The sequence below is a fragment of the Vanellus vanellus genome (genome assembly GCF_965231255.1).
Source record: "Vanellus vanellus genome assembly, chromosome: 1".
Taxonomy (NCBI): domain Eukaryota; kingdom Metazoa; phylum Chordata; class Aves; order Charadriiformes; family Charadriidae; genus Vanellus; species Vanellus vanellus.
The window spans coordinates 90,205,178-90,231,520 of record NC_138905.1 but is presented as its reverse complement, the minus strand read 5'-3'; the positions used below and the strand labels follow the sequence as shown (position 1 = coordinate 90,231,520).

General features: G+C 38.7%; 1 protein-coding gene across 2 annotated transcripts in view; it reads left to right on the top strand.

The window, feature by feature from the left end:
- The window catches only part of STXBP5L (syntaxin binding protein 5L), a gene marked incomplete at both ends in the record, with an annotated part of 209,544 nt that overhangs the window by 176,129 nt on the left and 7,072 nt on the right, over positions 1 to 26,343 (top strand). For both annotated transcript variants that reach the window (XM_082493120.1, XM_082493119.1), the window contains one exon: positions 10,071 to 10,241. In XM_082493120.1, the coding sequence (XP_082349246.1) occupies positions 10,071 to 10,241 (171 nt within the window). The remainder of the gene's footprint in view (positions 1 to 10,070; positions 10,242 to 26,343) is intronic.

Below are 26,343 nucleotides of genomic sequence, written 5' to 3'. Positions count from 1 at the left end.
CGATAGTATCATCTTTCTTTTTGAACCTAATTCTGTTTTCCAAACTGTTCTGAAAAGATCATCTACGTTTCCATGCAGTGTTGCAGTGAAATGAATTATGGGAATAATCCTAATCTAATTTACTCAAGTGGAGAATCTGGGATATATCCAGACACGTACAACTTCTTTTCTATGAGCGTTTTCTAACTTTGCTTCATCAGCCACTTTAAGCATCAGCTTGTTTGGGGTTTTAGGAAGTATTACTGCGCATTTCATTAAAAGCTTTTGAAGTTTCCAGGTGATCAGAGGGAGCTAGATAGAAGTCCTAACTGAAGATGGAGGTATTCGTTAACTGCTAATATTTATTTAATTCCTATGAACAGATGGTTTCACTGTGTGAAACTTATCCTATCACCTAGACTTTATTAGCCAAAGAACAAAAGAAAATGCAAATAGGGACAGACATATTTTGTTTCCTCTTGCTAAGCTGTGATCTTCAAAAGATTTATATAATTTCCTATGCTTTCTGCAGATGTTTATAGGCAGTGAATGGACTTGTTACCAGATCAGAGTAAATGTCTCCCATTTTATACAGTACTGAGAAACTAGACAAAGCTCAGTTTTTTCAAGGATTTGAGAAATATCTTCTGATGCAAAGGCCCAAAAACTTTAATTCTGAAAGCTGGCTTCATAAAACACAATTGTAGGGATCAGACAAAGGAGCTTTCGTTATAACTCTGTATTCCATTTTGTACTAGTTTTGTGGAATCTGTTTGATTTTTCTTTCCTTAAAGATTTTTGCATATTCTAATAGAATTATAATATGAAAACATCCACCATTCAATGCTTTTGTAGCTCATTGCAAGGGAAGTGTCATTTTCTGGGTGCTCCCAAGCCTATGAAACAGTACCCGGATATTGTAGAGAAGACCTCATTTTTATTTTAAGGATAAGAAGTGGGATTTCAGCAATTCTTGCTTTATGCTTTCAAAGAACTTTTGCCAGTGCCTAATGTCTGCTCTAAATTTTGAAGCTTTTAATCTGCTTTTGGTTGGACGAACTAGTAGCTTTGAAGTAGAGCATTGTCTACTAGTTTTTCTGGCTCTGGCTCTGTAATTCTGTTTACAATGCCAAAGAACATTTCAGAAAATTTGAAATTATATGTGTTGCTTTCCTCCATGGTCTGATATTTTTAGAAAAGGCAATTCAGACATTCAACTTAAACAGTGCTTTTCTAGTTGGCAGTATACGTTGAAAATGATATGTATTTTTACATGCAAAGGATTCTATGGACTGTCTGGTGTGTGTCTCCTTCCAGAATGGTAGAGTAATTTCTGTTCACTTTTCAGTCTGAAAATACCAGCTGAACTGAGGAATCATCTGAACTCTGCTTGTAGTTAGAATCACAGCATAGTTAAGGTTGGAAGGGACTTCTAGAGGCTGTCTAGGCCATAAGCCTGCTCAAAGCAGGTCTAGACCAGGTAGGTCAAGGCAGCGTCCAGTTGACTTTCAAATACCTTCAAGGACAAGGGGTCCACAACCTCTCTGGGTGATGTCTTCCAGTCTTTGATCATCCATGCAGGAAAAAAGTTTTTCCTAATATCTAACCAGAATTCCCCATGTTCCAAGTTGTGTCCTTTGCCTCTCATCCGATCTGTGCACCTCTGAGAAGTGTCTGGCTCTATCTTCTCTGTACACTCAGATCAGGTAGTTGCAGACAGCAATAAGGTCTCCTCTGAGTGTTCTCTTCTTAAGGCTGAAAAAAACCCCAATTATCAGCCTTTCCTCTTACATCATGCATGCCAACTCCCTTACCAGCTTGGTGGACCCCTGCTGAACTCGTTCCTGTATGTCAATATCTTACTTGTAATGGGGAGCCCAAAACTGAGCACAGGACTTGAGATGCAGTCTGAAAAGCACAAAATAGACAGGAAGGATTGCACCCTCAGGCTGCTGGCTATGCTCTCACTGATTCAGTGGAGGATGCGGTTTGCCTTTTTCGCTGCAAGTTTGATCACTATTAAGATGAAAAATATTGTGGGTTGGACTAAAGGCTTTCACTTGTACAGAAATGGTTTTAAACCTTTGGCCTCTCTGCAGTTTCACACTTTCAGGTTTGGATTTTGATATTCTGTAGCTAGGACCCAACTAAACAAAAGTCTCTTTCATCTGCTGAAGGTCAGGTGTATGTCAGCACCACTTTCTTCCTTAATTAAATAAGAGATGGTTTATGGTCAACATTTTGAGAAGACAACCTATGTTAACAGATCTATTAACATTCTGCAACTCCAAATAACCAGAATAAAAAGCAACAAGAGCTGAACAGCAAGTTAACTCTGTCAAATATTATGGCATAATAGGCATGCGGTGTGTGGTTATATTTCAAATGCAGAAAGGGGCTGTGTTCTGACTTCTAATGCTTCCAGATTAAAGAAACAAACAAACAAAACAAAAAAAATATATATATGGAAGATTTAACAAGCAAGTAGTTTAAAGGAAAGGTAAGTGCTTAAATTATAATAATTAAAATGTTTATAACTGATACAGTTAAATGTAGTCATGAAGAAAAGGCAGTAAAATTTGTGAGCTGAAACAACAAAACAAGCAGTAAAGATCTTTATACATTTAAGAGTTGATAATAACAAAATGATATGCAGCTGTTAGGCTCACAATGTGATAGGTATTCACTGTTCCTAAGTTCTCTGTTTTTACTTAAAGAAGAGTTCTTTACTGAGGACTCTCCAAGGTAAGTCATTTGCCACTCTTTTTAAGCAGTGCGAACACAGCCTTCCATTCTGTGGTCTCTGTACACTTCTCAGGTTGTAATACTGTCCAGCAGTCAAAATCTGGCACTACACATAGATTTACCAGACATGACTGGACTCAGAGCTCCTCTATAGTAAGTAACTTGGTGTCCTGGTTTGAGGTAAAATAGAACTGATTTTCTGTTCAGTAATTTTGCTTTTTAGCTAAGCCTCTTCTAACTGAACTCTCTGAAATTAACAGCATATTGTGCAGACACTGTTCGCTCTCAGAGTGATAAGGCCAATTGTTTATAGCTGATGCCAAGGGATGGTATGCGGAGAGGCTCTTGCTTATATTCATTGCTGTAACCCCCAAGGCCAACCAACTTTGTTATTTGCCCCGTTGGAGGGTCGGAAGCGGAAAAGCACAGTGAGGTCCCACCTGTGGGGCGGAGCGGACAGGACAGGTGACCCAAAACTGACCAACGGGGTATTCCATCCCATCTGCCTCATGCTCAGTATAAAAGCTGAGGGATCAAAGGGTCAGCCCTCTTCTTTCAATGGCCGGCGTCTGAGGAGCACTCTGTCAGTTTGTTTGTCTTTGATCCCGATCCCTGCATTCCTGAATCCAGATCTGGAATTGAACTCCTATTTGTCGCTGAGTCCAGTCTGGGCCTTTCCCCATGCCTGTCAGTGACATGATTTTCATCCTGGGAGCTCGTTATGGTTTTGTATATATTGTATATATTTCATTATTTTCTTTTTTATTAATTTATTAATATTTTCATTAAAGTACTTTAGTTTTTTTCTAAATTTATAAGTCTCTATCTCTTCCTCCTCTTCCGGAGGAAGGGGAGAGGTCAGAGAGCATCTGTTGTTCATTTCAGTGGCCAGTCTGGCCCAAACCATGACACTTGGATTGGGATTAAGCTCTGGCACAGATGGTCATCTGTAGGCAGAGACTCAGGAATGGTCCTATCACCTGGTTTGGACTTAAAGCAACATCCAAAGTCTTAGTAACTCACCTGTGTGTACAAGCAGAAAAATATTTAGAAAGTATAATTGTATAATAATACTGTATAATTATTTTGACAACAAAGTGATAACAAAAGAAGGATAAATAAAAACTCTACATCAGAAGTTATCAACTGTAAAATCTGGTTTTGCAACACTGAAATAAGAATGAACAATTGTTACTAGTTTATTCATTACAATAACCTGGTGTGAAATCTGTCAAAAATCTACAATGCATAAGGTAAACAAGTTTGGAAAAACTTGGATTTTTTTAGAATTGTTTGCTTGCTGTATAAAAATTATGTGTAAACTTAATGACATTTGGAATGCCTTATTTGAACCATGTCTGTGTCTTTTTCTGTTGAGTATTTGCAAGCAAGTTAGCATCTGTGGAGTGGTGGTAGCTTAATTATTTCAGACATTCTTAGCTCTAGTTAAAAGCAACAATTTTTGGAAAAATTATGGGAAGAATCTGGAAGAATCTTCTTAGAATAGACTAAAAACAATTTTGTTGTAATTATCTTAGATTTTGTTCGTTCTTTCGGATGGAAGGGTGGAGTCTTGTTTAGAAAGTCTCCAGCTTGTGTCATGCTTTATTTTTGTCATGTTCAAGTTAAAAAAATGTTTCCAGTCCACTCTTTGAAGAATTTTTCATCTTCAGAAATGGAGAACTAAACCCAAATTTTTCCATCTTGAAAATGCAGGAGCAATACTAATAAGGGGTGCTCAGGACTGGTTGTTGATACCATAGATGTGGTTCATCCACTCTGCTTACATCTTTCACTGTTGTCCTCTGTGCAACTCGGAGCATCATGTTTCATGCTTATGTTTCAGAATCAAACCAAGTTTTCTGTCTGTGTTTTCCTGTTTATTCCACAAAGTATAGCAACAATTTATGTTACATTATTCTGTTGAGGCTCACTGAGTACTGTGTACTTTTTGAGACAGTCCAGTAGTGTGGTGTTGTATGATCACCAGAAATTCAGCAGAGGAATCTGAGGATCAGAGTTAGATCCAAGTTGTCCAAAATTTTCCCACTGTTCTCGGGGAACAAACCACCAGGTTTGTTTTTTCAGATATGTTAATGTAGAGGTGATGTTATGACATATATTCTTAGTGGTTTTCATTTGGATAGTGTTTATTTTGTATTTTGGTTTCATTGTTCAAAACTGCAGGCAAAAATGCTAGTTTTAAAAGGGGCTCTGTTAGTGACAACATGCTTAACGTTTTCAGCCACGTCACAGAACTTTTATTTCTCTGAAAAATAAATCTGCTTGCCTTGTTTTCAAAAAAAAAAAAAAGATATCTAGGATCAAGCATGTGGTATGAGTTCATTGCCGTAATAAGAATACTATTATAATACACAGACAGTATATTACAATGACAGCACATTATACTCTTTAGTGTGGACCTAAATGTACTAGCAGTATACCAATAGGGCAATTCACCCTTTGTCTTCAAACTGATGAAGACATGATGGTAAATATACAATTTTTCTGGCAGTACTTCTATACTAACCTCTTCTGCTAGGGCTCGCCCCTCCTCTCTTGCCTGGTTAACAGAAGTGCACCAAGAGAAAATTGTGATCCTGACTTTGTAAGGGATTTTCTTTTAAGAATAATTTGTTAAACATTTAAGGGGTCGGTCTGTGTTCTCACGAATGAATGATCCCACTGCTTCTACACAAATTTTGGTTATTTTACATGCAGACCTGAGTCTGTTCTTCGGGCCATTTGTACAGTATCTCTTTTTTTTCTTTATTTAAATATGTATCTCTACTGTGTAAAGAAAAAAGGTTAGTCACTCTCATAATTATTACCCAAAATCTAATTTATTGGTAATACACAAAAATCCCCCAGTGGAAACACATGGACTTTACCTCCCTTTAACAGCAGAGATTGTATTCCTCAACATTTGTTGAGGAGATTCTCTGGGACTTGTTTTTCAGGTTCTTTCTGCTCCCTATCAAAGCATATCTCTCTCTGGTCCTCTTGCCTGCTCTTTTATTGATTACTTCCTGACAACTTAGGATGATATTATAATGTTTCTAATTAGTTGTGTTTAAATTCCTTTGTTCTCACCCTCTCTCAGATCATTAGTAAGAGCTGGTTTTCAGCTAGTTTTTCTATGTGAATTTATTCCTTTGTTAGAACTGAAAAAAATGGTTGGTCTTTTTTTTTTTTTTTATTTGTTATGTCTAGTGTAACACAACTTTCTAGGCAGCAACTGTAAATGCATGTTTCTCCTTTCTTACTGATATTTTTAATACATTTGCTTTTAACAAAGGTTCTGCTTTTCACTGGTAAATCGGTTCCTTTTGCAAGGGTTACCAAGTAGTTTAAAACAGTTGTATGACAAGACAGGTTGTGTAACGTATACGTGTTACTGTGTGTAGACGAAAATGAGCATGTGTATACATAATAGGCTTCCTGTCTGTGTAATACTCCTTGAAAAAATTAGATTAAATTTGAGGCTCCCCAGCAGGCTTGCTGCTGTCATGTTGCACGTTGCATCTCTCAGAAGGCATCTCAGTAGCTTCATCAAGTTCACAGCAGCTAATGTTACTTCTTCAGTTCTTCTTAATCTCATCATCTCACTGGTGTTTTTCATGACACACTGGCCTTCCATCCAGCACAGTTCTGTTTCTTTTTTTAAGCAGTTTTCGGCATTCACGCTGCACTGAATGGTGCTACTGTTTGGTAACAGGGATAGCTTAAAGCATTTTTAATTCACGTGGGTAATGCTATGAGCCCAGATGAAGGCAAACAACTAGGACCTGCACTGTAGGAGCAGCACGTGGAGAACATTAGAGAATTTTATGTCATGAACTTATTTTATATATTTTAATACATCTTAGATGCAATTTGTTACTATCTGCTTTATTAAATCAGTGGAGTTAAATCAATATAAAATGGACTAATGTATTGTAGCATGGGGTAATCTGCTATGATGATGAGTCTTACATTTTTAAATTAATGAACAGAATAGCTACAAACTGAGCCCTGGCTATTTAGTTCACTATCCACGAACACGAGAAAAGGCTTCTGCCCTGGCAGAGTGGGATGACTGTTACACATTCTGTGGACTGCTTCAAGGATAAGCTCCACTGAGCCAGAATGCCCAAATGTAGTGTATTAATAACTCTGGTATGTGGAATCTAGGAGCACTAGAGAGTATAATGCAAATCCCCTTGACCTTATAATGCAAATTCCCTTGACCTCATGGGCAGCAGCACCCATGGGAAGGGATAAGAGGTGATGGCAAATGCAGCGGTGGGAAAGGGTAGAAAAGAGAAGAGGGCTTTTTCTGCAGTGCTTTCTCCACAAGTAACTGTTTACTGCCTTCTTCAGAAGAAGAGAGAATTAGGAGCTGTTGCACCAACAGCACAGAGCAATCCATGCACTGCTTCTTAAGTACCATTGTCGATGTCTCTGATATCAACTAGTGCTCAGCATCAACTAATATTTCTGATATGAGAAAAGCCCCAGTGACCACATGACAAAACCAGTAAGCCGGCAAGGAAGAAAGTTAAAATGTTCTTCCTTATAAATTGAACAAAGCTGGAAAAAAGCTTGGTTTTTACAAGCCTCCTCTATCTGTTGTTTGGGGTGATTGGAAGACATCTGTCATGGCAGAGGAGGATCAGGTGACTCAGGTCTCAGAGGGCTAATAAATCATTGCAGTCATTCTGGCAAAGGGTGATAGCATTCTCACAGCCTCCCTTAGAAAGTACACTGTAGAAAACTAGTACTGTTTTTTCTTACTGCTTTTCTTGCACACTTCATTTTTTTTTCAGACAATGTGTTGAGGAACCCTTTCTTAAATAGTACATAACCTTTCCTTAGAAACTTTTTGCATCACTGAGCTTATACCATAAAAAAGTGAGAAACTGATTTTTAAATATACACATAGGATTTTCTCATAGATTTGGGTGGTCTTTATCTGCTTGATTCTTATCATCTTCTCAGCAAAAATGTTGCAGTCATAATTCCCATAATTATATTACTCTTTGTACAGTGTCTTTTTGTTTTTACTAAGGTTTGAAGAGCTCCATTACTCCTTGTTGTATATCTTTAAAAATAATCATATCTAATCAGAAGAACAGAATAGTATTAAGATATAGAAAAGTGTGTATCTGATCACTAAAATCCCTCTTCGGGTCATTGTTTTAGCACTCACTAACGTTTCACCAACTTCAGTACTTGAAGGGATATCCTTGCATCTTCTAGGATGAGGCTTGATGTTTTATTTTTTTTCTACACAGGAACTAGCTTTGCTTACTTGGAAAGGCATTGTCAGAACAACTAAAGGGATTTAGGTGCCCAGATCCTACTGACTGTTTTTGTTTAACTTAGGTCATTGGAGATAACTGAGACAAGCAAGCAGACTAAGAGAAACATACCAGCATTTGTCTTAAAATCTGGCATAATGAATGGGGGTTTAGATGAATTGTGCTCATTCTGTACAATGTTCAGGGAAAGCAACTCACAAATGTTGTTGATATTTCTATAGAATATGATTCTTTTTTACTCTGTTGTGTTCCTCACCACTTCGTAGGAACCCCTGGAGATAATTAGATATCATGCTGAAACTCCTTCACACAAACTGAATTTTGAAGAAAGGAAGCAGCTGGATGAGGATGTGTCTGTTGCTGAGGTTGAACAGTCAGCCTGTGCCCTTGAACAAAGCCCCCAATCACAAAGGACTTTCTACTGAAATATATCGATAGTTCCAGCATATTTTGGAAAAACCTCTAACTACAAGTTGAATGAATCATCCACATCAGTTTTATATCTGCTGTTAGCTCAGTTAATCACCATGTATTAAGAAACATGATAAGAGTCATGAAAGTTGTGTCTCCTACAGAGCCATCTCATTATGCAATACAGATACTAAATTGCTTTCTAAACTATAATTCTAAACAAGTCTTTCCAATTTTGTTCATTAAGACTGAACTGCTTTTGTGTGGAAAGGACATGTGTTACACATTGGAAGACTACATATAATAGCACGCTATATGCTCTATTCAGTATAGAATCTGTTTTATCATATGAATATAGAAATAGCTTTTCATCATCTACAGTGGAGCTTTCATGGCATGGTAACCAAGAAATAAATTTATCTCAGTATATTAACGTTCATCTTTTCCTTGGATACAATACAAATCAAAGACAGTTAACCAAATATGATACTTATATACAGAATCTTAAAGACTAATCTAATTCTCAGATATAAATAACCTGACATTTAAAATGAAGGGAGAAAATCCAAACTTGTCCTTACCTATGCTATTGAGCTTCCATAGTCTTGAACAGAAATATTCAGTGTACTTGCATAAGTCTGAATTTTTGTTATGCTTATTACCTGCTCTTTACTTTAACTAGTAAGTATGAATTACCTGCTGACCAAAAATAATTCAATTATACCGAGGTGTGTAGCCCTTCCTATGTTGAGGGGGAAATTGTGTTCAGTAATTCTTCTCGTGTTGCCTTACCCAATGTGAGAGGAAGAAAAATATTGCATGAATGTTTCATAGTCCAGTCCAACCCACTCTGAACTCTGATCTAAGCCTTGATGAGTGGATTGTTGTGGTTTAAAGACCTGTTGCCAGTAACGAAGAACAGACGAATGTCAGCAGAGTTTGAAGCAGCCATGTTTTGTTTCCCGCCCCATCAGATGACATTATGTGCTGTGCTGATTGACCATGGCCACTAGCAGGGGTCCAAGGACTTGGCCTCATATCTTTAAATCTGTAGCAGACAAATAAATTGTTCAGCAGTCAGCTTCCTTAGCAGTAAAATAAATCTATATGGTATTTGAAGAATAAAATACTTAGCAATATTATGGCTAGTTTTATAATTATCCCAAACAGTGGCAGTTAGATGCCTGTTTTGTGCAGCTTCAAGTCAGGTAGGGAAGATGTCTAGCTCTAAATTCTATCCTGTAGTAAATTACACTTGCAGTTCTTTAAGAGCGAAAAAGGAAAGATAGTTTTCAAATTTGTTTGGTATCTGTTAGGAGACACAACATCAGGGATGCCAGTGTTACCAGCAGTATCTTAATAAATTGCCTGTTCACATAGGTCAACAAAATGCTGTGGGATCTGCAGCTGTAAGAACATGTACCAGTTCTATGTCCCTTGTTTTTTAAAAAGGATACCTTAAAGATATGGTGAGTTATTCCTACATATACATGCTGGGCTGATAGAACAACAAATAAGTAGTTATTCTCAGATTTGATTTAACCCATTCTTAAATATCAGAACGTACATCTCCTCCATTCTGAATTTTGAGAGCTGGCACTTTACCTAGCACTTTTTGCGTTCACTTTCCAGATCACGTGAATGGTCACTGTACAAGTCCAACGTCCCAGAGCTGCAGTTCAGGAAAACGACTTTCCAGCGCAGATGTCTCAAAAGCAAACCGCCGAGGCCCCGGGAGGCCCCCCTTCAGAAAAGCGCAGTCTGCAGCCTGCATGGAGATTTCTCTCCCGGTCACCACAGAAGGTGGGTGGCAATGAATATTTCGCTAGGTATTCTTGAATTTCTCACCATTGTGAAAGCAAATAAGTTTAGCATGACCCTTGTCCTAGTCATTGCCCCGAACTGCTGTCTTCATCTGTTTAGAATTAGAACAACCCCTGTGTGTTAGTGTTGTTACTAACAAGCCTGCTCCTGAGCGCTGTGCTGCCTAGGGATGCGGTATGCTGAACCTCACCAAACTCTTACAGCCGTCCCCTCGCCTGTACGGATCGGGTGCTTTGTTTTGGAAAAGCGATTGTTCATAGCGGCTTATGTACGGTTATTGTGACGGCTAGTATTACTAACGTTTTAAACTCTCATTGTCTCTACTTACCAAGTCTGAAAATGGGTAAGATATTTTTAGAATGTGAGCTCAGGCTTTGCACATGTGTATTTATTTATTTATTGGTACAGAAGACTTTACAAAATTCTACAGTCCCTGGCCACTATTTATGGTAAAATTATAGCCCATAATCTAATCAATTTTTTCCTATTTATAATAAGTTCCTTGCTTTAATGCCTGAAAAAAGTCTTCAAATCTTGATCTGCTTGAGTGCCGAGTTTTGATGAAACTGAGAGATACAAAGTGGACCACTCATGGAAATGCACTGCGCCTAAAACTTAGAATAAGCCCATTTTCATTTCAGCAGTGCCAGCTATTTCACTGCAGACCGTTTAAGCAGAATCATTCAGTTGATGTGGTTTTCTTCAATCTTGATAGTGTTCCCACTCTGCTGTTGGTGTCCTTGACCTTTGTCTGCCAGGGTTCCAGCTCCCCTGCATTCCTGCAATAGGACAATGCAATGTCTGTGCAGAAAAGATTCAGTCTATCAAAAACTGAAAAAGAATAGCATTAAAATAAATGGTGTCAAACCGCAGTGTTGGTTGTATTCAATTTTAGTAACAGGTAAAAATTTAATAATGTTTAAACAACAGAAATTATAGGGTTTAATATTTTAGTAAAAAATAATTAATTTGAACAATTAACTCTTTTAAAAATCCAGGTTTTCATTTTAATCAAGTTGCAGAATTATTTCCATTATTTATTTTTGTTAGCAAACAAATCATATGAAGAGCGGTTGAAGGAGCTGGGACTATTTAGTTTGAGGAGGAGGAGGCTAAGAGGAGACCTCATCACTGTCTACAATTATTTGAAAGGACACTGTAGAGAGGTTGTTGCTGGTCTCTTCTCACAGGTAATTAATGACAGAACAAGAGGGAATGGCTTCAAGTTCCAACAGGGTAGATTTAGACTGAACATTAGGAAAGAATTTTTCACAGAAAGAGTGGTCGGGCATTGGAATAGACTGCCCAGGGAGGTGGTTGAGTCACCATCCCTGGATGTGTTTAAGAGACGTTTAGATGTGGTGTTGGGGGATATGGTGTAGGGGAGAACTTTGTAGAGTAGGGTAGATGGTTGGACTCGATGATCCCAAGGGTCTCTTCCAACCTAGACGATTCTATGATTCCTGAGTGCCTAAGAGATAATGATCTCCTATGGTTATTGTCTGGGCTGTAGTACGGCCTGAAGCCCCCTGTGATGCTGTGAGTGACAGGCGATGGACAACACCATGACCCTAGTCCTCTTGTCTTGCAAGGAGCGTTTGTATCCTAACCTGCCTACTTGCAAAGGTGTCTGCAACACAGAAGTTCTTTATAGCTGGAACCAGTACCTCCTAATTTTGCTGATCATTAATGAGACAGAGCAAGGGAAATTCTATCACTCAAAGTGTCTAATTTTGTATTTTTAATCCAAATACTTTTGTCACTAGTGGCAAATTACTAGAATCTTTGATTATTTTTTTTCTTTATGATAACATAATGTAGCAAATTCTTTTTAGGCCTTTCTTCTGACTACTGTGGGGATCACACAACAGAAAAATAGTGTCTACATGTGTGAGACCCTATAAGAAAACATCCTAATTTGGCACAGAGGGTTCCAAGATTATGTTCTTGTCTGGAATGGAGCTGATATCCCAAAGTCTGTTGCAGTGTCCTCTAGCAGCTACTTCCATTTGATTTAAGAACAGTACTTACTTACGTTCATCCATGGGACACAGAGCAAAGCATGGTCAGAGGCTCTTTGCAAAATGGCTGCACTCAACAAAGGTGTTACCATCTTCCAGCTATGTCATTAGATCTCTGGTAGAAGTCACCTCCCATTGCCAGAGGCTATCAGACCAGAGGAGAAGCTGGTGGATGAGGGATCCTTTGAGTTGTCCTTTCTGCTTAGGTACAGAAACATTTAGCTTAAACATCTTTCTATATTGGGTTACATTATCCAGCTCCCTTTGCACTAAAGCGAATGAGAAGTGTTTATGTGATCTATTTTTTCTTACTTTAGTAGGCAAGTATTAACCTTCTGCAGAGAAACAGGGTCAAAAACTTGGGAGTAGTGACATTTCAACTGACACTGCTGTTTCTTCAGTGAGTGTCCAACCATCTCTCCTTTAGGAGACTGTTAAAATATCATGGATTCTTCAAACATGAAGTCATAGGCTGAACAGCAAAAATGTTAAATCACATTGTGGGCTTCGTGTAACACATGAAAAAGCGTAATCCTCAGCAATCAGTTATAAGAAGTAATCCTGTTTAAATACTAAACCTGCTATAAATTTCGGTTTTAACTTGGATTAATTGTGTGAACACTGTACTAAAGCAGATTTACAGAGGTCTGAGGTGCTTATAAATTCCTGTGCATAAGGGCAGTTTTCATCTGCGTAATCACCATTTTTTCCTCCACATTAGTTATTGATGATGATCGTAACATAACCCTTTCATCTACCTCTTTTTATGCACCACACAAATATGGTAAGTACTGTTGTTACATGTCTCGGTGGAAAATATATCACTGCCACAGCAGTTTCTATTGTTGTGTGTTTTTCTTCATCCAATGTAATACCAAACTATTCTGGAATTCTTGTATGCAGATACTGCTGCGATATCAGCACTACTTGTACATAACAGGGCCATGATACTACCTAATTCTTTTATGCTGCTTCTTTTCTTTTTCCCTTCCATCCTTCCAGAGTCAGTAGGGTCACTGGCAGGCAGAACCTACAACCCCCTAAGATCCCACTGACCCTTGTGTACAAAACATTTAGTAATACGGTGATGCTTTTGATGGCACAATGATGCTTTCTATGTATCCCTGTCATGAAAGGTTTCATTTCTGTTGTTCATCACTAATTATAATACCTATCAATTTTAATATTAAAGTATATCTCTTTCTAGAGATAGTCATCTAACTTCCTTTCAGGGACATGAAGTAAATTCAAGTAAGGGACATAAAAAATCCCTAATTAAAAGTATCAGTGGTATCACTGAATTAGTATGACAACTCTTAGTAAGGTTATTGAAATGACTGGTGCAAGAAAAAGCTAGGCAGTCTTTACAGTAATTTATATTAGCGTGTAATATGGTGGAGCATGGTTTGGGTTTGTCCCTGAGCGTGTGGGTACATGTACAAGTCACCTTTCAGCAGGTCTGTAGACTAAAATAATTTTCTGATTATTTATATTCTCGCATTAAAACAAAGCCATCTGTCAAACTTGTCTAAACTGTTTTTTACGTGCTTGAGGTATTAGTCTTTTGACTTCTAGTTCTACTAACTGATCTGTCTGGAATGACTGACATTCCGCCATTCTTCATGCATCTTGAATTTCTAGACATACTGTTTTGGCAAGTAGTTTGATTTATTTCTGAAGGTTTTTATACTAAATAATATAGTGGAAGGTGCTGTGGTCCTTGAAAGATTCTTAGGCTAGGGGTAAAGAGGAGGGTGAGGGAGAAGGAAGATGAGAAGTTAAAAGATTTGAGGAAGATATACTGGAAATAAGCATTCTCTTCAAAATGTGGAACTGGCTTTGATCAAAAACCTTCTGGTTGGGCTGTTCCAAAATAAAAAGAATAGATCCTCTCTGTGCTAAGAATTCATTGGCTACTTAAGAGTATATGCTGCAATAAATAATAAATTTATTCACAAGAAATGATTTTTTTTCTATTCTCATGTGGTGAATCAAGACACATATTTTGTGTCCTCGTTAGAGAGGTAGTATTTCAGGTTAGTATTTGGTAGGATTTTATTATTCCACCTGAATAGAATTTTGATTAGAGATTGCTATCTCAGTAGTGTTAAGCACTTTTTATACATAAAAAAAAAAAAGCCTTTGTGTGTGTGTAGATGGTTCTTACTTTTTCTTAAGCCTGTCTCTGAGGCACTGATAACACTTGGAAGTTTTTTAATAATGCTTCCAGTTCCTGCTCTTTACCTCTTCTAATTGATTGGATTAAAAAGATGATACATTTTGGTGACTAATCATAAAATATCTATTAGAATAATAAATCAGTCTTCCCCTCTCACACTGCCTTTCAAAATCTACTTATTTAAATCTGATTGTTTGGTACAATAGGAACTGTATTTCCAGCATTTCCATCAAGTGTATTTTCAAGCAACTTTCACACTATAAATTCTTCTGACTTCATTCCTTTTAGCTGATTGTCAAGATTTTGCTGACTCTTACCTCTTTATAAGTGCAGAAGATACCGAAAAGCATTTTTGAAGAATTTCTTTGCAATGATGAATCATAGGAAGAAAATCATGGTGGGGGGAGGAATGTCTTGTTTTCTGCTGGTCAAAATATTGCAAACTGTTCAGTTTCATAAAGTGCTGATCTGTCTTCCACACTCATAGAATAATTCAATAGCCAAGTAACGGTAGCAGAGGAGCGGTGTCAATGCTTGCACGGTTACTGTTACTGCTTAAACCTATGTCTTTCCCAGTATCCTCATCTAACATGGAAAAAATTGAAAAGCTCTAAAGCTTTTTAAACTCAAGTAGATTTTATTACAAGCTAAAGATCACTGCTATTTCAGTTTCAAAGCCTCTTAATTTTTTTTTCTTTCCAAAACACTAGTATGTAAATCAAATAGCCTGTTATGAATATATTTTTTGTCAATAATTAGCCAGGCGTTTAATACAGCACTTCTCAAATACCATTTATGCTATTTAAAATGTTAGATATTGTCCTGTAATATCTTGTGGTTTCATATATGCAGTATTCTCACAGCTATACTAACAAATTCTGTAGTTACTCAATATTCTATATCTAATTTAAAAAATAAATTAGACTTTTACAAGTTTTTAATAGTCTATTATTGATTCTAAACAATCTTGTTTTCATATACTTTTAAGTAAGCTCTTTCTTCCTTAGACTAATAGAAGAATTTATCTGCATTATAAACAAAACCACAAATATAGAAAATTCCATAGTTGAACTTCTAAATTCTAAATTTATTCTAGTCCTTTTTGACCAGTAGTTTTTGAGATTTTAGGAGTTATTGATTACATTTCTTGATAAGGCTTTCTTGTACAGGGTATAAACCACACTTTTTTATTATCAAGTTAACATTGTGCTTTTAAATATCAACAGCAATAAAAAATGTACATGAATGCAAACTGCTCGTACTCAAGAAAATCCTTACAGAGATTCTGTCCGGTGATAACATCCTGAAGAAAGGGAACGTGTTTTGTCTCCAAGCTCAGTGGATTTCCTTGCAGGCTGTAGCCGTTTGTACTGATCATGTCTTGGTCTGTTCCGGCTCTGGGCTCCTACTAGCACCCTATTTTGTCTGCAGGTGTCCTCACAGAAACGTTGAAATAGGGATTATATTAACCTTTTGTTCAGCTTCTTTGGTGAAGGTGTGTAACCCTGCCTGGCTTGCCTTCCATCCTGTTGCACAGGTCCAAAACAGCCCGTCTCAGCCTAAGAGCTAATACTGCATAGTTGCTAAACCCGTTAAAGCCCCCCCTTCTCCCAAGAACAGCAGAGATCCCAGTCTGGTCAAGAATTTCAGTGTAGATTAATAGGCCCAAAACATCTGCTCTTTTTGTGCATAGGGAAACAAAATATGTATTTCAATTGAATTTTTAATTGTAATTTTAGATTAAAGAAAACAGTGATGTTAGAAAATAGAAATAAAATTGTTGTGGGAGGAAACTTAGTATGGTTATAGTTGTATAGCTGGTGGGTATATGGATGTGTGCACTGATACATATTCTAGCCCGCAGTCCTCTTTGCTTTAATAAATTATAACTAACTCTGAGAACTCTTTCAGATTTCATACTTCTGGGTTATTGCTTTTCTCAAGCGTTCTGCTTTTGTAAGCCACTTTACATTCTCCAAAAGGTTCTCTCTGCCATGACTTGCTAGTTGCCATCAAGAGCTTGTGCTGGCAGGCTCTGACACTTTTTTCCTCCTTGCCTGCATTCACACAGAAATTGGAGCATTCTGTATATGTATGTCCATATGTGGTTGTATCATATGCCTTAGGAAGAACGTAAAGACAGAGTGGAGTTTTTCCTTTGAAATGCTGTGTTTGGAAATCTGTTTTCTCCCATCAGCAGTGATATAAAACTGTCTTTCTTTTTTTTTGTTATTTTTATTTTCCGTTGTGTAGTTTTTAAGTAGTCCAGCTTTATAAACCTTGCCTAGAAAGGCCATTTAAATCTTTGCGCTACAAACTTGCCTCTGAACAAGGAATCCTAACAAGGATTTGCTATGCATTGTAATTTTCCGTTTGAATTTGCTTTAGCTTTTCTTTGAAATAATTCCGTTTCAGCATTTACCTCAGCTTTTGGATTAACTTTTTTGATTATATGTAGTTAACGTTTGATATAGAGCACTTGAATCGAAATGTCACTATGAGCTGGCAAAACGAACCACTCAAGAATATTTAGTCATTATCTTTAATAACCTTATCAACAATTCTATGGCAAGTACAATACAATTTCCATTTTAATAGATCCAGCATACTTTTATACTTGAAGTTTTTCTTTTGCATCTGCATATAGAATGACAAAAACTGTTTGGGGGATAAGTTGTTTTTTCTCTTGTGTGATTTTGTCCAATTTGTTTTGGAAATGGGTAGTATTTGGTATGTACTATATACTTTAAAACTCTTTTGTTATTCAGAAGTATTTGTGCGGATCATGATAAGAAGCTTTGTAGACAGCCTGGCAGAGGCTTCCAGATTTTTTTCCTGCTGGATTTTGGGTTAGGTTTTGGGGTTCTAGGGTGCTGAGTTTTTTGAGGTTTTTTATTTGGTTTTTAGATTCAGCAAATTTTACAATCATTCTTTGTGTCTGTATGTTAGCCTGTTACTTTTGTCATTGTTTCTACAACAAGGTTTCCCAATTCTTAGGATCGATCTGTACCTTGAGTATTAGCCTGTAAATATATATGTGAAGCCATAAAGAAGGGCTGAAATTTGCTCTTGTAGGTCCAGTATGCTGTATTCAGGGTCTTGGAAACATGATACTGAGTGGTTATCTTATAAAAGGTCCTAAGCCTGAGGAACCAGGCTCAGCTGATGTCATGCTGTTTATTGCAGTATTTCCTACGTAACTTCCATACAATTTATATCAGTTTTTCTCTTGTCAGTTATGGCTATATGCAGTACTGCATGCATAGCACATTGGATTTTTTTGGACTAGATGGGTGAATGTGACAATTCGGTTTCCTTCCCGTGTGGCGAGGTGGTGGGAAAAACGGAGGCTTCTGTTTTTATCATTGGCTCCTTTTTTCTTGGGTCTTTTGGGTGTGAAGCCCACATGCGGATGTGAACTAAGTGATGAAGGCCTAGAAGACAATCCCTGCGGTTTGCAAAGGTAGCGATCCCTAGGCCTCCAAGGAAAGAGAGAAACAACCTGGCTGCTTGATCTAGAAAAATAGTGAAGAAAAAGCACAAAATTATTCAAATGCATGGCAGGATACTGCAAAGAGAGGAAGGGAATAATCTGCTGTCCATGTCTGCTGAGAAAAGGGCAGGATGTAACGGACATAAACTGCTAAGGCAGAGGCACGACTTCAGGGAGACGGCAGGGGATTCATTTTGATCACAAGGGTAGTTAACCGCAGAAATGGATTCTCTGAGGAGGTTATTGCATCTCTGGCAGGTTTTCAGGTTTTCAGAACAGCTCATACTCTCCACCGCACTCCCTTTGCCATGCCTTTCTGTATTGTGGAGTGGATGCCTTCTGGTAAACTGCCTTGGCCAAGCAGCCAGCCAAACTGACACTTACCTGATCCACTGGGTATGTTACAGCAGTCATGGGACCATACCTCATGAGGACCCTAAGTGCCATGGCTTTTCACCGCTAGGCTTTTGTAACCGATGGAAAAGCCCTTGGCTTGAAATTTTTTAATTCATTTCTCAGTGAGGTGTTTATGGTGTTGGTTCTGCTTGTAAATCATTTTAATTCTGTTAGCATTTGAAGTTACTTTACATTGTTGTAACTAGTAACAGTAAGAATGGTATAATAGCAAATGACTTGGAGACGCTGTGGTAAGCCACAGTCTCCGCTAACTGCTGAGTTTGTCACCACATTTCTTGTCTGTGCAGAGAAGCAGATAAAAATGTTGCATAGAGGACCTGCTCTATGTCTAGAAAGTCTGTTTCTTACTGCAGAAAGCTTTATTCAAATAAAAAAAAAAAGTTATTAGGAAGCTGAAATTATTTTTTCCTGTATTTAGAATAAACACAGCACTTCTGGTCTAATGGGCACTGCAAACTCAAGAGATTTCTGAACAGCAAATTCTGTATGGCTGTATTAAAACATTTGGCACCAAAAAAGCAATTGTTCCAAGGAAGGATATGCCAGCATCTTCTGTAAGGTTTTCATATCTGTTTCAAAGTATTCAGCTTGAACACTGAACTATAAGATCCATAGATTATTCTAGGGGGAATGTAATTGTTTCCAGAAGTGACTTGTCCATTGTGTTATTTTTCAATTACGGTGGAGATGAGAGTGTGTGCTTGTTTTCTACTGTAGATAAAACAAAATAAAAACATTCTCTCTTCCTTCTTCCCCTAAGAAAGGAGGTGTAGAGAGATTTTAAAGGTGAGCAAGGGGCACAACCCAGTCTGCCTGTGATACAAACACATCCAAAATAGTGGCAACTGGTCCTAGGAGTAAGGGGGCAATTCAGCCCACCTAGTTCAATCTGTCCCTTTAGGGTGCAGTCTGAGAGAGAGTGCTTCTGAGAATGGATGTCCTAACAAAATAAATAGGCATGCCACTTGCCCAGGAAGTTTGGAAGAGAACGTGCCTAAAAAGTATCACATTGAAATTGCTGTGTTATGTCAAGAGGGAGCCCAGTTTCTAGACCCCAATAATGGTGTTCAAGTTCCCCAGAACACATCCATATTTTATGTTAGGACCAGAAGGGCCAGAAACCTTAGGCTTGGCCTCTTAGCTGAGCATCACAGCCATCAGGGGTTTGGCTTCCAGGGGAGACAGGAAGAATGCTGTTCCTCGTTATACCTTGTGGCCACAGATGCAGAAGGCATGGATGGATGGAGTTGGTCCTCTCAGACTGGTTTGTGTCTGCAGCTTATGGCCTGCAACTTTCTGCTGAGTGCTACAATCACAAGCCTGCAAAAAGCCAGTGGAGCTGTTGTCATTTAGACAGAATTGTAATCTTTGTCGGATCTAACCGCTGGTTTCCCTCAGAGGTTTAAGTGGAATTTAAGTGTGTGTCTGCCTAAATCTGGTCACAACAGAGCTTGCCATGCCCTATGTCCCTAGAAAAAGCAGCGAGGGGAGATTGTCTAAAGACTGAGATGCCTTGTGAAAGAGCATGTCTAATGGCCAGGAAAGGCCTGGGAAGAAATGGAGAAGAGCCTTGCATGGATGCATGTGAGCTGCTGGTGCCTAAATTTCAGCTCTATTGGGCTAGATAGAGTTCATGTTTGGTTTTATCTTGGAGTACATTTTCTGTCAGGTCTAGTAGGATGTTAGGATCCACTTGTTTCCTTACAGGAATCTGGAAATTATCCGTGTTTTAAAAACAACCACCTAAATGAAAATGTTGTTGTTCTTATAGTCAGTGAATGTCTAGTCAGTTTTAATTTACATGATGACTTGATTCCAAGTTAAGCTAATTTCACACTGTACTCTAGGCATGTTGAATTTGAGGGATGTGCTTTGCACTGCATACTCAGCTTCAGCATTTTTCTGCTTGCTAGCAATTGCTTCAGGTCAACGTAAACTGTTTTTCTACATCTGAAATAATTTTTGAAAAATTTTTGCAAGTGGAACACACCATTAGGTGTTTCCTGGTACTTCTGTGGCAGAATTGAATATGTGGTGGGTTGTTGTGTATAGAGAACTAGGGAAGAGTATAGGAATATTCTGAGATTGTTCAAGTTATGTGATAATAGCCGTTCCAAAGAGGTTTTTTTTAAAGCAAAGCTTTTCTAACTACGCATCAGTTACACAAGCAGCGAATCCATCAAAGGAGGAAAAAGAGTCCTTTCAAATGCTTTCACTTGCTTCATTATAACATTAACTGTTTTGATGTTGTTATTGAATGAAACCAAGGTTTTTCTTCTATAATGCCTGTTCTCTCCTCCTTATTCTTGGGTACTTCCACATATGAAAGCTATACAACGCACCATTATTTCCCAAACCATCAATGTTACGAAAGACGCTTCAGCAGAATGGATATTTTAGGTTGGGATTTAAGTTCTGGAGAATTGTGATGCCTTTGATTAAAGAACATATGCCCAAATTTATAACCTATATCCAAGTTGAGTTTTTAGTGATCTGAATGTGAAGACCATTTGCTTGTGTAAGTAAAGGGAAATGATTCCTACAATTGAATATGGAAGCTTCATAGATTACTTACTGTAAAGATCTGTCGCATTTTTATCTTCCTATAAAAATGCTTATGTCTACATCATTTTCAGTATGAAGAATAGTTCTGCCCTAATAGTTCCCTTCTGTTTTTAAGACATTCTGGACTAAAACCTAAGCCTGAACTTTTCCATATTCTGGAAATATCAAAATAAAGATCCAAGTCTTGTGACTTGAATTTATTTTCTCTCTCAGGCCTTTATTTGCCATCATTTACATCAGCCTTGTATCAGTATAATCCTGTGAAGCCATTCAGGTTACGCTGCTGTAACGGCAGCAACTTCAGGACAATACCTTTCAGAACGTTTTCCAGGGAGGGTCAGGCATCCCACAGGTGTGAACTCCGTGTAAACGCAGACGTAGCCCCCCTGGTTTGAATGCTATGCAAGTAGTATAGTCTTTTCAACATAGTTTTAGGGAAACTTATTTGAGTTGATCCCATAGGAAATAATTCACAGTAAAATTCCAGGTTAATACCATGTTGTTTGCGCTTAAGATAACTTCTGCTGCTTTCTAGTGAATTGCTTTATGTGGAATGCAGCTTTAGAGTGGCGCTATTAAAATGCGTTTGCAGATGTTTTTAGCCAAGTAAACGTGCAGCGTTCTTAGATGTGTGACAGCCTTGCAGCGTTACTTCCTGCCCCATTCTCCTCTGTGTTGCTGAAGCACTGCCGTCAGTAATACGGTTCCGTCTCTGTGTCTCTATGACATCACCGTGTGCAAGTTCATGTCTGAAGTGTAATTCCTCTACTGTATGTTTACACTGGCATTCAGAGCTTTGCATGCTTTCCTAACTGTATAATTTTAAAAGTGACGGATATCTCTTAAAATTTTAAGATTATGATCCTTAAACTGGCAAATGTTTTAGTAGCTGTGTTAGTTTCTGTTAAGTCTGATATTTGGGATTAAAACACTTAGAAACCTCCAAGTGAGAAGAATATAAACCATTTAAATTTGTTTCCAGAATATAGTGATTTCCATATCAAAAAAGTCAATTTTTGTATATGTTTTATAAGCAGGTCAATTACTCAGTATGTTAAAAGGAGGAAAGGACCTATAAATAACATCCAAGACAACAGTCAATTGCAAAACTCTCCAGTAATGAATGTAACCATTTCCAGTGAAAATGTTGATCTTAATCACTGGGAGTTTTCTTTCATTCCTCATAACAAGTGATACTTTCACTTTAACAATTCCTAACTTCAAGAAGAAAATTACTTTATGCTTCTGTGTTAGTGCGAAATCCGTTATTTTAGAATAATCACAATGACAATTTCTTGGAAGGGAAGTGAGGATGTGTTTCCCTTACAAAGCCTTTTCTGCAGTTGAGAATAGAGAAGTCAGAACATTCCCCTGAGGATGCACAAGTCAGTGGCATCAATATTTTCATTAGTATTCTCCCTCCTTTTATTTAAAAACAAAAATCCACAGGAAAGTAAGGAAATTCCAGTTTTATTTCCAGTGGGGAAAAAAAAAAAAAGGGAAGTTAAAAAAAAATTTCTGCAAGTGCAAGATGACAGTTGAAATACATGGAATCATTTACTCAAATTATCTTTTTAAATTCTCAGAAACTCCCCAAACCCTAAATTAAATCTTCTCCTAGACACCAGTGCAGTGCAACGGGACAGCTCTGTCGTGCAAGAAAGGAGCTAGGACAGTAACTGCTCAGGGCTGCTTTCGTATAAATGTCTTGATGACGGTTGGCTCAATTGTTCTTGTCCTTTTGCAATGCATGCGATTTTGTGGCAGTAGGTTACATTTCCAGACGGGCAATGCTTCAGCAATTACATGGAATCAGTACATTCTCACACGACGAGTGTCACTATACTGCTCACACATGGATGAACAAAGGTAAGACTCAAAAACACTGGCTTCGGTTTTATCCTAGCATGTGAGTTGAAGTGTCCTGTGTGTTTTTGTTCAGTGAGGTGGGTAGCAGGTTAGAGGTTTTGCAGTTTCTTTTACATCACAAGCCTTCTATTTGGATGCTGCTGCTCAGAGCTGGAGTTTAACAATCAGAAGTTGGCTCCCGAGTGTCCATCTGCATCTCACTAACCCAAACCATGCACAGGACAGAGGGCTGAATGAAAACATTTTGAAGAAAGCAGGACTACTATTAGGAGAGTAGTGGTGTTTATATTGTGGGGCCTTAACCCGTGGAATGCAGATTTTTGAAAGGCACTGACTGCAGATAAGAATGCTTTTGCCCAGAGCTGGTCGTACCAGCCTCAATAGCAGCATCTCCCAAATGCTAGTCGCTCCTTAGCTCTCGGGGACACTGGACCCCTCTGATGGTGCTCTCGGCTCCTCTGCTGCCAGCTGCAGGACAACCTGGAGACCTATTTGGAAAAAACAGATGAGATGAGAAATCGAGGTCTACAAGGGGAAGAGGAAAAAGGATATGGTCGCCTGAGAGAGAGATGGCTGGGTGGGAGCAGAAGGGTTATGGGAGCTGGATATGTGCCTCTCAGAGAAAAAGGAATACTGGGCTCCCTGAAAGCAGGAGGCAATTTAGAGGCAGGAGCGCACTTACGAGAAAGTGTCCTGCAGCAGGATGTTCTGCAGAGGAGGAGAAGAGGGAAAGAGAGCTGGGGAGCAGAAAAGTACCTGTCTTTCACATATGAACATCCTGTTTCCTCACTGAAGCAAAAGGGGTCCAAATAAGCTTTGTTTGACCTAGGTTACAGGGGGGACCTGGAAGTGCTTCTGGTTCGGACTCAGGCAGAAAGATGTGGTAGCTGACATTCTTGCTACACCTGCCGTGCAGTGCAAGAAAAAGAAAATATAAGAGAAAACCCAGACTACGGCAATTTGATTAAGGATTACTACAGGTTGGCAGTGTTCGTACAGGACAACTTTTAGAAGACGGGACATCATTTTAAAACATATCAATCATGCTAGGGAAGGATATGGCAAGTTTTTAAAATTTCCCTAAGAAAGTGCTTTTATGTTTCTCTAGGATACAATGGAGTGGTTTCTAAATAGAGAATTTGGGGTATATGAGAAAGGAGTCCCAGGGAATAGGCCTCAGCTAAATTTTGTCTTGAAATCTAGGAAGAGGAGAGATTTCTGCCTTGCTTTAGAGCTAGCCAATAACGTCACATAGTGACTGCAGTCTTTCATAGGTTTTGGCTTGCTTTCAGATATATTTAATGACATCAAATTCTGACATGTAGTGCTCACTTTTAGAATTTCAGTTGGAGTAGTGTATTTAATAGAAAATGGCACACTATGTTCCCAAAAGTGTCCCAAAGATTTTATCTGTTAGTGTCAGTTCTGCAAAGATATATTAGTTAACTGTACTGCACAGGAGTGAGGAACATTTCTTGTTAATTTAGGGAGGGAGAAAGCTTGATGACACATGCAAATGGCACATTATATATTTTAAGTTCCGTGTATGTCGCCTACACTAACTGCATTTGTCCTTTCACCATCTTTTTCGGTTTGAGCACCACCATATTTGAATTTTATGTGACTGTGATATTAATACACCTGTTAAAGAGAAAATGAATTACATAATAACGTATTTTAAAAATTAGGTACCCTTTGGGGGGGATATATATATATGTGTGTGCGTGTGTGTCTGTGTGCAGCCCTGATGATCTCTGCCTTGAAATTGCGAAGGCGTTCTTTACCAGGCAGCTGTTACTGGGCTTGGGAAGGAGCTGGGCCAACCAGTCCACTGCAGAAGTACAAAGTGCTTGGGGGTTATGGGAGACACTAATTCTCAAGGTATTAGAATCTGTGTCTGCATGTGAATAAACAGTCCCAGTTTTATGCAGATATATTTAGCAGTACTGAGCCAGAACTAAAGAGCTACCACAGTGCCTACATGAAGGTGAAACGGGGTGAGGGCAGTGCTTGGAAGTTCAAGTTAGATGTGAGTTTCTCTTCCATGAGAGTGGGACTGAAGTGCCAGGGACGGCTATCTTGTAAAGCTCCTGTTTAACAAGTTATGGATGCCCTCAAAGAACAGAAGCTGGGCCAAGTGTAAAAGAGCAGCAGGAGAATCTTCCCCCAATCCCTGTGTGCCGACTTGTAAGACAGCATATGTAGTAACGCTTGCTATGGTTCCAGTAGTGCTTTGCCATGGTTGTCTCCAGTCTTTCCCAGGTAGTTACTGCAAAAGAGGATAATTTCAGCAGTTTACACTGAGTCATCTGAGTAGGGGAATGCGTTTCCCAGCTGAACTGCTGCTTCTGGTGGAGAGCAAGAACCATATATACAATATGAGGCTTAGCCCAGTTTCAAGTTGGAGGACGAGAGAAAGTCCTTTTCTAATTTTATTCTTCAATCATGGCAGAAAGTATTTCTCTTTCTAGACGTTTCTACTGGCTCTGGAGAGACAGCGCACTCTTCTGAGCTATAAGAAGAATCATTTCATACCAGACACAGATCTATTTCATAATGATAGGTTCAGAAGTGAGCCTTTTACCTCGGGTCCAATAGTTTCAACTATTTCTCCACCTCCAGACCCTCCTGGTCCTCTAGTTATTATTGTTGCAGAAGAGCATGTGAGGTTTCCAATGATCTAAGCCCTATCTTTGACCCCAGGTTGGTAGACAGCAGCACTGGCACAAATTGTTCTGCAAAGTCTGTGCTAGCAGCCAGCCCTACTCCCTTCTTCCCTCTGGCTCCTTTACTCTTCAGTAACTTTTTCGCCTGAATGTGTTGCCACCGACAGTTCCTGCTAATGCCAGAAACTCCCTCACACAGCTCTGCGCTTCCTGCCTGGCACTAGACAAAGCAAAGCGGAGATCCTTAGCCCTACAGCAGTCAGACCCTGTTGGTTGTTGTTCCCTCTCTGAAAAGCTCAGAGAGTGTCTCCGTATTTGCAGTGGGGACAATACAGCTCTGTCTGCAGCCAGCTCTCCCTCTTGCCTGCTAAAATTTAGGTGGAAAGGTGAACAGAGCTGGCTCACCGCGCGGCTGTTGCCAGGGGCACAGAGCAGGTTTCTCACGTCACTCCCTGGGAAGCCAGAGTTGATTTGTACCCTGAGACGTTTGGGATGCTGGGATCAGTGTCGCAATGGATGTCTTTTCCTCGGAGAGCGGTTATTAATAGCTTGACAATAAACGATGGCTGTGAACGCAGTGCTAGAACGTCCTAGCGACGGAAAGAAGAGCAGAGCAAAGGACACGTGCTCTGAAGTTGGTAATGGCATCTCCCTTCATGTCCTGCAGCAATGAGATACATGGATTAATTTTAAATGCATTGGTAACATATGGGTCTAAAATTATTTCATGCTATTTAGAACAAGTCCTTTGAGCTAAGGCTGTTGTAAATTCTAATTAGTCTATGCTAATCTCCATAATAAGCAGCTATTTCTAATGCAGATCTAACTGATGAGGTCTGACAGCATTTTCCACACTTATTTATACACTGGC